The sequence below is a fragment of the Labeo rohita genome, chromosome 13, assembly GCF_022985175.1.
Source record: "Labeo rohita strain BAU-BD-2019 chromosome 13, IGBB_LRoh.1.0, whole genome shotgun sequence".
Classification (NCBI taxonomy): Eukaryota; Metazoa; Chordata; class Actinopteri; order Cypriniformes; family Cyprinidae; genus Labeo; species Labeo rohita.
The window spans coordinates 19,018,925-19,032,914 of NC_066881.1; the positions used below are offsets into that span (position 1 = coordinate 19,018,925).

General features: G+C 35.5%; 1 protein-coding gene across 1 annotated transcript in view; it reads right to left on the minus strand.

Moving 5' to 3' along the window:
• vrk2 (VRK serine/threonine kinase 2) overlaps positions 1-3,951 on the minus strand; it is a 17,573-nt gene extending 13,622 nt beyond the window's left edge. Inside the window, exons 1-7 of the mRNA XM_051126063.1 lie at positions 3,599-3,951; positions 3,207-3,262; positions 3,039-3,108; positions 2,398-2,485; positions 1,969-2,077; positions 944-1,036; positions 488-620 (exon numbers count right to left, since the gene is read on the minus strand). Coding sequence (XP_050982020.1) covers positions 488-620; positions 944-1,036; positions 1,969-2,077; positions 2,398-2,485; positions 3,039-3,108; positions 3,207-3,262; positions 3,599-3,725 — 676 coding nt within the window. The 5' untranslated portion in view covers positions 3,726-3,951. The remainder of the gene's footprint in view (positions 1-487; positions 621-943; positions 1,037-1,968; positions 2,078-2,397; positions 2,486-3,038; positions 3,109-3,206; positions 3,263-3,598) is intronic.
• Positions 3,952-13,990: the final 10,039 nt, after the last annotated feature.

Here is a 13,990-nt window from a genome sequence, read left to right on the forward strand (position 1 = left end):
GAACAATCAATATCCAATAAAAAGGACTGTACACAATTTACAAGTTAATGTGTTTCCAATAGCGTGACCCAGAGTTGAGGACATGATACTGACAAGTCCCAGCAATATAAACAGGACCCCATTATAAGGCGAGTAATACAGATAGTGAATTCATACTACCTTCCTTTAAAGTGAACATGAGATTAAAACTGACACCATTTACTTCCTTAACACATGTTCTTTGGCTAATTGTGGCTAATACATTGATTCATGTTATTCCATGTTATTCCAAAGAAGGGCTGTCTCTGTAATCGTTAATCAAATTTCATTTCCTTTTCCCCGTTACAATTTCCAATGGCTAAAAAAGTCAAATTGGTTGTAAACGGCAATTCATGTTGACGTTAACTGGTAAACGCTGGACATTTATGCATAATAGCATATGTTTCTATCTCAGTAATACCTCAGGGTGGTTTCAAAAAGATAAAATAAACGACACATTTCACATTACCTACTCCTTTGTGAGCGTCAATGCTCGTATACTCAATAGTGCCATTGTGTCCTTTCTTGGGGTTTTCTTTGTACTCTTTATGCTCGCCATTAGGACAGTATCTGTATGAGAGACCGTAGTCAGCCAGGTACACCTGCAGGAGATAAAGTAAGCATAAATCATCCCAAAGACATTTTCTTTCAAACTGAATCCCTCCTACTGTATATGGTATGTTAGTGCAAAGCACATAGAAATGAGGTCAGTGTTTAGGTTGTGACAGCAGATTGAGACGCTAATTGATTATACTCAAGAGTAAGTTCCAAATGTCATCAATGCTGGCTGGCCGTCTTAGTAGACGATCAATGAAAGTAATAAAAACACTCTCATTTGAGTATGTGCTGCACTTGAGTAGGCTTTTTAATACACAAAAAGATAACCAATCGTTTTAGATGTGATTGTGTTAATGTGTATGCAGACCTTGCTTGGATTTTTGTGTCCCAATAATAGATTGGCAGCCTTAATGTCAGCATGGACGTACTCGTTGTCATGAATATATTCCAGCACATCCAGCTGTTGAGGGCAAAGTGACAGAGGGGAAGGTTAACATGAATAATTTAGTAACCTCATAATGAACTACCGTAATGACTACAGGCAGATGAGCTGGATGCAAGGCAGCTGGACTCCCAGAAAATGCAACTGAAAGTTTTCTCAAAATCACCATGTTAAGTTATGCTGCAAATACTGACAGTATGTTGATAAACTTTAATGAAGCTAACAGCAGTGTTGTTGTTAACTATAACTAAAACTAAACACAGCTTCAATCATTGAAATTAAGCCAAAATAAAATATAAGATGTAAAACTTAAAGGGATAGTTCACCCAACAATGAAACTTCTGTCATTAATTACTCACCCTTATGTTGTTCCAAATCCACAAGGCCTTTATTCATCTTCAGAACACAAACTAAGTTTTTTTTTTTTTTTGATAGAAACTCAGCTTTCTGAGGCTGCATAGACAGCAGCAAAACCACCATATTCAAGGCCCAGAAAGGTAGTAAGGACATCGATAAAATAGTCCATGTGACATCAGTGGTCAACCATAATCTAATGAAGCTACAAGAACACTTTTTCTGTGCAAAGAAAACAAAAATAAGAACTTTATTCAACAATTTCTTCTCCTCAGTGTCAGTCTTCGGTGTATGTTTACGAGAGAACGAATGTCTAACGGGTTTGGAATGACTTGAATGTGAGTAATTATTGACAGAATTTTCATTTTTGGGTGAAGTAACCCTTTAAAGAACTTAAATGAAAATTGGAAATGTTGCCTTGACAGCTATCTGAAATAAAATAAGTTTAAGCTGAAGTACTAAAAGTACTAAAAACTTAAATTACAGCTAAATACAAACATTAAAAATAAAAATAAAAAAAGAATAGTATATAAATAACACTGGCAAGCAGCTCTAAACTCAAACTAAATGTTGCATGAAGTTCAGCTACATCTCACCATGAGGACACCCAGCTGTAGCACGGTGGGCTTCTTCAGTTGTCCACCATTCTCCACAAGCACCTTTTGCATGTCTGTGCCCAGCCGATCCATCACCATAAACCTGTACCTGCACAACCAGAAAACAAATTGAAAATGTACTTGAATACACAATTAGCAACACTGAAACACAACAAAATAGAACATAAAAAAGATTTATTTAACGTCAGATTCAGGGCCAGGGCATATGACAGCATATACTATTTTATTTTAAATTTGTCGATAACAGGTAAAGATTTTTCTGCGAGTCAAAGACACACTTTTATTGTACTGTTTTAAAACTGCTTTTGCACTGAACCCAGCCTTATCACTCATTATGAATAATCATACTTTTTGTCCATCGACGTACTCATGCCATGATATAAGACAAGTCAAACTCAAGTATCATACCTTGTTCCATTATTTTCAGCCAGTCCAGACCCCCAGTATGTTGGAATCCCCAAAAACTCCAGCTGTTTTAACTTCTTCCATTTGCTCACTGTGATTTCAGAGTTAAAAATGTTTTAGCCATTTTATATATTTGCACATGCTTTACACACATCATGTGATGTATACACATCTTTCACACACTCATAAAGAAGCACCTCCTCCAGCCTAGCTGGAAAGGGAATCTGTCTTGACTGGCTATGCACCAGATTGACAGGTGGTCAGAGGCCCTTTGGAGAAACCAGCATCATTATCAGCAATTTGGTCACTCTCTCTGAATTAGAGCTCAAACAAGCTGGGATTGCACTAACGACCACAGAGGTGCATGTTTGCTTTGGTTTATTAATTCGCCTAGCCAGGCTAATTTACATCTATAGCCACTTCATCAGTGACATGCACTCCATATTTAAGAACTCTCAGATGAAGATGAGGGGTCTTCAGCATTTTCATTCAACACTACTCCAAAGACTGCATCTGTTTCTACATCCTTTGGCAATAATACAATCAGTATGTTTTTTTTCTTCTTTATATGTTTTGCATACCAACAGAATTCCGTTACATAATTTGGACAGAATTTAAGTTTAAAAAGGAACATAGAAGCTTACTAGTTTCTGGCTTTGCTGCTCGTTGGTAAAATTTCAATTCTGAGAATAAAGGTCCATTTTCATGATATTCCTGAAAATACAGTATACAGTAAGAAGCATTATAGACATTTAGCCAATTAATATGATTATTAATGATATTTCTTCAAACTGTTTCAATGTATTTCTTACCACTTTAATCACAAAATCACTGTCATCACGAACAGGGACATTCACATCACGAGAGGCTGTAAAATGCGAACAAATAAAAAAGTGAAAATTTAGAAAAACCATCCAATTCTAATATGTCTAGAGTCATTATCTTATGTGAATCACATACTTTTATTATTAAATTTTATTATTAAACATTTTTATTTTAAACACTTTAGGTTGAAACTAGTACTGACCAAAAGAACAGTTTTAAGTTAATTTTCAAATTCAATGGTCACTTGTTATATAACTGTTCATGTTTTTGTATTCCTCTGCCCTAAGCTACTCAGCCACCATGTCTAAAGCCAAATATGAAACTGAAATTATAATGCTGTCTGGTAATACATATTTTAGGCAGAATATAAATCCATTACCCAAGTAAATCAGTCCAAAACCACCTTTTCCAATGATTTTACCGATTCGCCAATTCTTCTTCTCGGAATCTGTTAAAATGCACCCTTCTGGAAGTGGACGGGGTAGTGCGTATTTCTTTGGTGCCATAATGTTAAAATGTGCAGAGACTGAGGACAGACTTTAAAGTTTCTGTCAAGTTCCTTGTTAACAGCCTTATTTAGCTTCTGTTTCATAAACAAACTAGTAATAACAACAACGCGTTTTTATAAACGCATGTCAACACTCCATAAGAAGCATAATATTATACAAACACAGAACGTTGACTCATCACAATTACAGTTACAGTTCCTCTACACAGTTCCGGATCGTTTCTCTCACTGCAATAGCCTGCTACTTCCTGAACGTGATTGACGCTCCCGCAAAAACGGTTCCAAATCTTTAACAACCAATCAAAAGCAGGAACGGGTATGCCCTTCATATTCAACAACCAATAAAACAGGTAGAAAGGCGGGACAACATCCACAGCATACGTTTGATCACAGGGCAGAGCCGATGCCATTCAAAATATGGACGAGAGGTTCCACTCGTTTTCGCGAATCGGTTCATTTGAACAATTTGCTGCAAAGAACTGAGCCAAAAGTCACAGGTTAGTTTCAGATCAGTTTCAACTTATAAAACCAAAGTAATTTATATCCTGCAGTGTAATTATAATGTGCATTTACAGTAAACAGTACTAAAGTTGATTTATTTCTGTGGTGTGGTTATTTCACATTTCAAATAAAATCCAAAGATGTCCCTGGTGAAAAAAACAGCATATGCTGGTTAGGTAGGTTTTGATGCTGGTTTAAGCTGGTCCATTGCTGGTTTATGCTGGTCCTTAGCTGGTTTATGCTGGTCCTTTGCTGGTTTATGCTGGTCCTTTGCTAGTTCATGCTAGTCCTTGAGCAGCGACATGACCAGCAAAAACCAGCAAAGGACCATCTTAAACCAGCTAAGGACCAGCATAAACCAGCAAAGGACCAGCTTAAACCAGCATCAAAACATACCTACCAGCATATGCTGTTTTTTTCACCAGGGGTCACAAATACATTTCCATCGCTGTTCATATTATTATTACTTTTTTAAGTAACCTATTTTTCTAAACAAGCTGTTCAGTCTAATTTGTGAACAAACCATTTAGTGTGAACAAATCGTTTTGACATTTTTTTGTGAACAGCTTATTCATTAAGAAAATCCAAATCAAAAACAATTCTTTCAAGAATCTTTCAAAAATATATTTCTCATTCGGCTAAAACTGGTGATCACTGAGGTGCACCATATATCTAATTATTATACAGTTCATGTTAAACAGGCATGCAACTTGAAAATTTTCCTGTGTCACATTCAGCTCAGAATCACTGGGATATGAGCACATTTGGGCTGTGTGGGCTGCAGGGCATATCTCCTTGGCTCCCTTTTAGCCCAGAGTGCAATGACACCAATCTTGAGGGGCCATGGCACCATTTTCCATAAATGCCCCTTGTAATGAAGATGGCATAATTGTTGCAATTAGAGAGAGCAGCTTAGGATGGCCTTGCAGTGACCCACCTCAGCCCAGGTCCATATGGTCTGAAATAGATAATGAGTCTCCTAATGTGCTATGTATACTCAGTATGGACTGCAAACGAACAGGCTGTAATTTTCACCCGGGCCATCAAGAAGTGACAGATCAGCCCTTGTGAAACTGTCTTGATAATGTTAGTATGCCACACTTCTCTTTATCTCATGTTTCTCTCATGTCTGTCACTTTCTCAACTGCAGGCGCATCCCTTAAGTCATGTTTAAAATAGATGTAATGAGAAAAATTTAAATGTTAAATGAACTCTGTTTAAAAGCTTAAATTTTCCCACAAACATTTTATTAAATAATGTTTTGTGCATAAAAAAAAATAGTCCCATAATACCATTTAATATTTTGTGATATTGACTGTCATGTATTTTTCACTATTTTAGTCATTTTATCCCAAATTAAGCATTTGCTGACACTCGAAAAATGCTTAATATTTTTTAAAAACAAAATTATTAATCAAAATAAATAATGCCACTGATGTTAACTTGGTTAAAAAATAAATAAATAAATATGAAACTTGTATTTTGAAATTTTTGAAAGTTGTGGAAAAGTCCTTCCAATGTCAAAGTTCAGAGAAAGAATAAGGTGTTGCACATGGTGAGTTGTTTAATTTAATTAATTGCTTTATTTATTTATTTTATCATTATGTTGTTTTGTTCATTTACAGGTGTCACTGGGGTTGCATTGGCTGCTTTGTTTTGATTTTTGTTTTTTTTTTAATAATTCTAAAAGGTTGTTTTGAGAACATTTTGGAAATTATTCTTTTCTGAAAATTGGTCACAGGTGATACTTTTATACTTTTTGCAACAGTGCAGCGTTAATATAAGACAATGAAAGCTTCAATGATGTAATAGTGCATATCCATGTTTTTTTTTTTGTGGTAAGATTGTGTTGTGTTGGTTTTGACCTTTTCAGGTCAGGTAGCAGTAATACTCTGCGAAAGGAAAACATCGGCGTCAAAAAAGAATATGCCGAACAGATGAGGAAAATCCATTTTAAAATGTCACGGCTTAACCCTACACAATAAAAAAGTTATGTATTTATGAATGCATTTATAGATGCATATGTAAAAGGGCATAATGACCTGACCTATCACAGATCATTACACTGACATACACGGTTGGCGAGAAGCAGAGCTGTCAAGGTGTAGCACGATGGCTGTGTTGGGGCTTTCAGCGCATGTTTAGTATTCTTCATGTGTGTGGTTCTTTATTAGCTCGTAGAGGAAAAAAACGTTGAGGATGCTGAAATTTTCTCTCTTATTCCCAGTATGGGTCTTATTGCATCGCTTCCATTATCAAGTGTTCATTTTGCACACTAAAAGAAGCTGTTTAATATTGTCTGCATTACATGTCGACTTATCATATTGTAACCCCAAGGCATTGCCTGCGAAATTATACGTTCCTCTGAGTCAAAGTATGCCTTAAATGCAAGATTATTTCAGTCTGCACATTTCTGTACTGATTGTACAAGTTATTATACAAGAGAACCACATTAGCAGTCCATACAAGCAAACAGCCTCTACACTGTGTTCCAATTACAAACTGTTTTGCTCCGAGTATTTTCTTTCTCTTTAGTGCATTATCGAGGCCTTTAAAACTAGTTATGCTAGCAAGATGTATTGCTATTTCAAATACAAGTAATATGAATCTAATGACCAGTAATGAGAGACTGGTTTGCTATTACGAGGAGGCCAGAGACTTGCTAATAAAGCACGCGGACTGCTCCGGGGAACTCGCACTGACCAAGATGTACATTAGGGCCTTAATGTCTCTAAGGCCTGGGGCTAAATTGAAATGTAAAACCCCAAACCAAACATCATTTAGGGTTATATATCTCTTCATGATGTGCCACTATTTGTGCAGATTGGTGGTGGTTATGATGTAATTTTTTCTCTTTTAGAGCTGTGCATTCTGCAGTGGTCTTTATTACGTGCTCGTCCTAGATAAACAAATAATAAAAAAGAGTGGGGCGAAAAATCTGAGAATATTGCATAGCAACAATTTAGCCGGAGTCCAACTCATTTGAATCAATAGATAGAGCAAGACCTTTGTGGATATTTTGATTTCTTCTTATAATGTTGAATTGGTTCTGTCTGAGTGCTTACGATCTTTAGTATAGACTACGTAAGGAATGACATCTTCATTAGAACATGTGCCTTTAAGTTATTCTCGTTTTCCTAAAGATGTGCCCTTGGGTGACAATCATTTACATGTCTTCATAATATTTCCACAGCTTTTCAAGTGGCCAAAGACTAGTCCTTCAGATGAACAGCAAATTAAACTCAGAATTCAGAAAGGTTTAATTGATATCACTGAGTGCAATAATACTAAAAAATAATCTGAGCTGTAAAGCTGCTCTGCTGCAATTGTTCAATAAATGTGTATGTGTATGCAATATGAGCTGTGAAGTTTAAAAGTTTTGACAGTAAAATTTTTATTTTTTTTTTTAGATTCATCAAGGATGACAATAAACACTTAAACATTTATTACGACTTCTAATAAATGCTGTTATGTTTTAATTTTAATTTATAAAAGAAACCGGGGGCGGGAAAGTATTGTGTTTTCCACAGAAATATTAAACAGCACAATATCTTAGAATGATTTCTGAATGATCATGTGACACTTAAGACTGGGGTAATGGCTGCTTAAAATACAGCTTTGCAGCTCAGGTATAAATTACGTTAAGATATATAAAATTGACCTATTTTAAATTGTACTAATATATTACAGTATTACTGTTTTTACTGTGTTTTTGCTCAAAGAAATGCAGCCTTGGTAAGCATAAGAGACTTCTTTCTAAAACAAATCTTACCAACGCCAAATTTTTAAATTGTAATGTACAGTGTACATACATAATTTCATCTCACAATTCTTTTTTTCTCAGAATTACATTATACAAACTTGCAATTCTGACTTTTTTTTTCTCAGAATTGTGAGACATAAACTCGCAACTGCAAGTTATGAAGTCAGAATTGCAAGATATAAAGTCACAATTCAGATTTTTTTTATGAGAATTGCATTATATAAACTCATTCTAACTTTTTCTCACAATTGCTAGTTTTTATCTTGCAGTTCTTTTTTTTCTCGCAATTACGAGTTTATTTCTAAAAATTTTAACTTTTTTCCTCGAAACTGTGAGATATAAATTTGCAATTGCGAGTTATAAAGTACTATTCTGAGGGGAAAAAAGACTGATATGTTCTCAGAATTGCAAGTTTCTCACAAAAGGAAAAAAAAAGTGACAATTTTGAGTTTATTTATCGCAGTTCTGACTTTATTTCTCAGATTTGTGATTTTTTTTTCTCAGAAATGCAAGTTTGTATCTCGCAATTCTCACTTTATAAGTGCAGTTGCAAGATTATATCACACGATTTTGAGAACAAAAAAAGTCAGAATTGTGAAATAAAAAGTATAATAATAATGTTCCACAAGTTTTGTTTGCCCTGTCTTTGCCCCGCTGGACGTGTCTTTTTAATTTTGTTTTTTTTGTTTTTTTTTTGGTGACTCTACAACTTGGGTAAAACGTGGCTCTTGTCACCTTCACTTTTTAGCCAGCCGTCCGATCAAATGAAGAAGGGGCGGGACAAATACTACACCAACCCACCACCCTAATTGCACGACAACCAAACAACAATGGATACTTAATTTTTATATTCAGTAATATTATAAAAAATGACTGTTGTGGATTGTAGCAACCAAAGCGTCTCAGCTGGAAAAAAAAGACTGTGCCACCAAAACACTCTCAGGCGCCACCAGCTGGCCGTTTTTAGAAGAGAGCCTGGCTTTTTTTTTTCAGCTGGCTAAAAACACTTTGGTGAACAGTCTTTAATTTAATATTTATTGTTCGGCATATGGCCTATCAGTCTTTTTTGCTTTTATACAGTGTACTGGAGCCAAACCTGAGAAGGGAGTTTAGAACATCCACTGCAGTAGTTGTTATTTAGTTGAAATTACATAGTTCTAGGCGGGGATTATGCTAATTCTGAATGAGCGTGCACGTGAGCCCTATTTCGAATGATTGAAATTCGTTAACATACACTTTTGACTATCAAATCTGCTGTTTTCGAACCGTTTGTGAACCCGGAGGAGAGTGTTCAGAAGGTCTGTTACATGTGCCAGTTACTCAGAATTTAATAGTGCACAAGTATTCAAAGTGGGACATAATGTATTCAATGTCATATTGATTACAGAATTATGTGAAATACTGCAGTGACCAATCAAAAGCCAGGAACAAAATTATCCATTTTATAATTATATTTGTTTGAATGATTACGAATATCATCTGATGGGATAAATTGACTAAATATATAGTTATTTTTCATAGTACATAGCAGATAGCATTTCAATTCTTTAGCTTTCAAATTAGCTAATAAACTATGCCCACACTTTGTTTATCTCCACTATCATGACGTGGCAGTTTACTATAAGTCACCGCAGACATAAAAGTGTGAATAGGGAAGCGAGAATGGAGGTTTACTCTTTCTATGCCAGCTCTTTTCCCCCTGTAGTAAACATGCGGTGAGGCCTGGCTGTAACCTGTAGTTCCTGTATCCCAGGGTTAATTAAGTTGTCTGGTGCTCTGTGCCTGGATGTGTTTGGTGAGATGGCAAGAAGCCCCTTTAGCTTTGTGTCAACCCTGCTGTCCACATGGCCAGCCTCTGCCTCTGTGCGACTCATCGATCTTAGGGTCAGGTAGACAGAGAGAGCAAGTGAAAGAAAGAGAAAGAGGACAGAGTCAGGCACAAGGGAGTTGGGTTTGAAACTGTGTGCGTGTGTGTGTGTGTGCACGCACATGTTATGTGCTGCTTTGACATGGTCTCCCCAGACATGTGCACTCTTCTTTGCCCTGCAGGACAACCAATTAGAACCACACACTGCTGGATGTGAAGTAAAGCACCAGCAATGCCATCACCGACTCTCTGACATTTCTCATTGTTTTTTGTCTGCGCAGTTCATACATAGTGTGTACTTGTGCTCTAAAAAATAATGGGTTAAAAACAACCCAACTTGGGTTATTTGGCAACCCAGCACTGGGTAAATATGGGACACAACACATGCTGGGTTATTTTGACCCAGCTGGTTGGGTTAAATGTTTTTACCAAACATGCTGGGTTATTTTATTTAAGCCAAGTATTGTTTAAAAAATATTATATTGCTGGATTAAAATGGACTGGAACTTATAAAAAGCACACACAGAATTACTAGAGGCAACCGCAATAATCAAAAGATGAACATTTATTATTAAGCAAGAACACATGGACAAAATACAAGACAAATACAGCATAGTTTACAATATTACATGCATTCAAACTTGTTTAACAAGCATTTTAGACATAAAAAATGTAACATTTTAAAAGTAGCATTTTAAATTTAATGTTTAACCATTCTCTGTAACTGCTTTTTACCAAAATAGCACTAATTTTAGTGCTGGTGTGTCCCCGAAATCTGAGCTGGTGAAGTGCTGCTGTTTGCTGGGGTAACTGCAAACTTCAGACCGCCACCTTGTGTTTCACAGATGCCGTGAACAAACAGTACTGACATTGTACATATCTTAATATTAAACTAAATTAAACTTAGTACAATAATGAATAAAATCCAAGGCGTTTCCATCCTGCGAAACAATCGCTGCTGGCGCAACTCATCCTTATGTTGCGTTGTGTAAAATAATATAATTTACAACACAGTAAAGACCTTATAAATGAAATAAAATGTATACAAACCTTTATTTCGTTGAAGAAGTGCACCAAATCGGTGGCGCTGAGAACCGCTCTCTTCTGTAGAGGACTCAGAACTGTAACTCAGCAGCTAGGTTGTTCAGTCAGAGACTGGCTTAACCCCCAAAAAACAACCCAGCATTAAAAATGACCCAGCAACTAGTTAAAGAAAAACTACCCAGCACCTGGATAAAAACTATTAAAAATAACCCAAATAAACGACCCAACGAGTTGAACCCATTTGGGTTCAAATAAGAGTGTGGGAACAGATTTGGAGACTTGGATCACATGCTCACCAATGGATCCTTTGCACTGAATGGGTGCCGTCAGAATGAGCCCAAACAGCTGATAAAAACGTCACAATAATTGTTATCCACACCATTACATCACAAGTTATCCACACCACTTCAGTTCATCACATCTTGTGAAGTGAAAAGCTGAGTGTTTGTAAGAAACAAATCCATTATTAAGGCGTTTTAACTTTAAACTGTTGCTTCTGGCCAAAATATCCATAATGCAGTGCTTAATCTAGTGAAAAAGTCCATCCTCTCACATTAAAATCCAGCCACATATGTGTTTAGAACTGTTTTGGACTTTTTTATTATTCAAATTTCATCTAAATGAACCTTAGCCCAACCTGACATTTATTTAAAAAAAAAAAATGCTCTGTATTTTATGGAAATTTTATCTAAAATAATTTTGAACTGGAATTTTTAAACCACCATGCAATTAATCTGTTGAGTTTAATATAGGCAGGAAAAAAAACCTGGCTTTTCTTCTACTCTCTATAAAAGACATTTCATGCTTGTTTGATAGTCCAAGCATTCAAGGCGGCCAATATGCAGGTCACTGTATTGTGGTTTAGTTTGCTGGTTTGACCTGTTGTGACCCTTCTGAGTTTGCTTCTCTCCTCTCCATGTCTCCCCTCTCTAGCTCTCTCAGCCTGACCACAAGTGTCTTCCCTCATACTGCTCAGACACAACAACTTACAATTAGGCCATATCAACAACTTGCAAATCAGTGACCTTTCTGTTTTTATTTGGTCTTCAACTGAAGGAGATAAGTTGCTTTTGTTTATACAGTCTAGGCCTGGCTCTGCTTCTAAAGCCTGCACTGGTTCCACTGTTGTATGTTGCTGTAAATGGGTTAAATTTTATTAACAGACAAAAGCATTATATAGTGTTTGTTAAATTTGTTATAATTTGTTACTGAAAGAGGTTTCGAAAACTATTATCATTTATACTAAAATTCAAAAGTATGGGGTCAGTATTAATATTTTTGAAAGAAGGCTCTTATGCTCATCAAGGCTACATGTATTTGATCAAAAATAATGTTTAAAATAAAAGTTTAAAAATATGAAATGTGACCCTGGACCACAAAAGTAGTCATAAGCGTCAATTTTTTGAAACAGAGATTTATACATCATCTCAAAGCTGAATAAATAAGCTTTCCTTTGATATATGGTTTGTTAGGACACAACTATTTAAAAATCTGGAATCAGAGGATGCAAAAAATATATATATATATATATATAGTTAAAATATTGAGAAAATCACCTTTGAAGTTGTCCAAATTACGTTTTTAGCAATGCATATTATTAATCAAAAATTAAGTTTTGATATATTAATGGTACAAAAATATCTTCATGGAACATGATCTTTAGTGAATATCCTAATGATTTTTAGCATAAAAGAAAAATCGATTTTGACCCATACAATGTATTTTTGGCTACTGCTACGTACGACTGGTTTTGTGGTCCAGGGTCACAAATACAGTATAAAGTATACATTTAAAATATTACATTTAAATAAAACATTTAAAAAATCAGAAATCACTCTAATATACTGATTTTGTGCTCAAGAAACATTTCTAATTATTATCAATATTGGTTTCGTGTCTTTTATAGATATTCTTTGAATAGAATGTTCAAAAGAACAGCAGTTATTTTAATTAATAAATTACAGTAAAGACAAGACTTTTGATCAATTTAATGTGTCCTGGTTAAAAAAAAGTATTAATTTCTTTAAAACAAATCTTTTAAACTGTAGTGTATGTTTTACATGAGCCCGCTGTTTTTTATATTGTGCAAGTAAAAGACTAAAAGGGCAAAAAAAAAGAATTTAATATAGATGTGCAATCTTCAGTCCTAATGCAACGACTGTTTATCTTTATCTATGTGGATATTTATAGTAGCTCAAATCTATGAGTTGAATGACAGTAGAAAGGCATACAGTTTCTCTAGCTGTACACATCAGGGAACCTTAACAAGCTTTGAGAGTTACACTGAATTATTCACCTGTGTGCCAATTACAATAATATTATTTACTTAGCACTACCTTTTCCTTTTATGTTCTGCCTTAATAACAATGGATATTGAGTCCCTTAAGTGCTCGCTTAGGTTTGCTTAATTATGATGCTTATTATCATCCATGTATCCACCCACAGCTCATCTACTTTCAGCACATTCTGTCTCCGCCTATGGAGGCCGCACCTCAAGGATAAACACACACAAATACACGCTTTCACATAAACGACTAATCATTTACTCACTATGAATTCGTCGGAGTAGTATAGAAAATATTTATTTGAAGTTTTACGATAAAATCAATATCGTATGTCATGGCTGTTAAGACTTTAACATCCGTCTGCGAAAAGAAAGGTCTCTGACCTCCCGCGCTGGGCATTAATTTTGCGTTTTTAACTGCCTCTCTGTACCATCAGATCATACAAAAGGCATTAGCAAGCATTAGACTGTGTGTGGTTCAGTTGTGAACCTCATAAGTTAACAGTCCTTTTTAATTTGGTCTCCAGTGGGTTGTTAAGAGCAGGGAATGACTATGAGAAACACAGAAACCCTTGGGCTATAATAATTCCCCTCTTTTTCTACTTTTCTCTCTCGCTGTCTCTTCTCGTGCTCTCACCCTCCATTTACTTCTCTTCTAAGCCCTTGTTCAGCCGTGCATCAAATGTAAAATACTCTTTTTTTCCCCCCTTTCTGTTTTTAATTGAACCACAATGTTTATAGTATTTAAGGCCTCGGAAACAGGTTGTACAGATAGATTTTACATTAAAAATCCATGAAAAATAG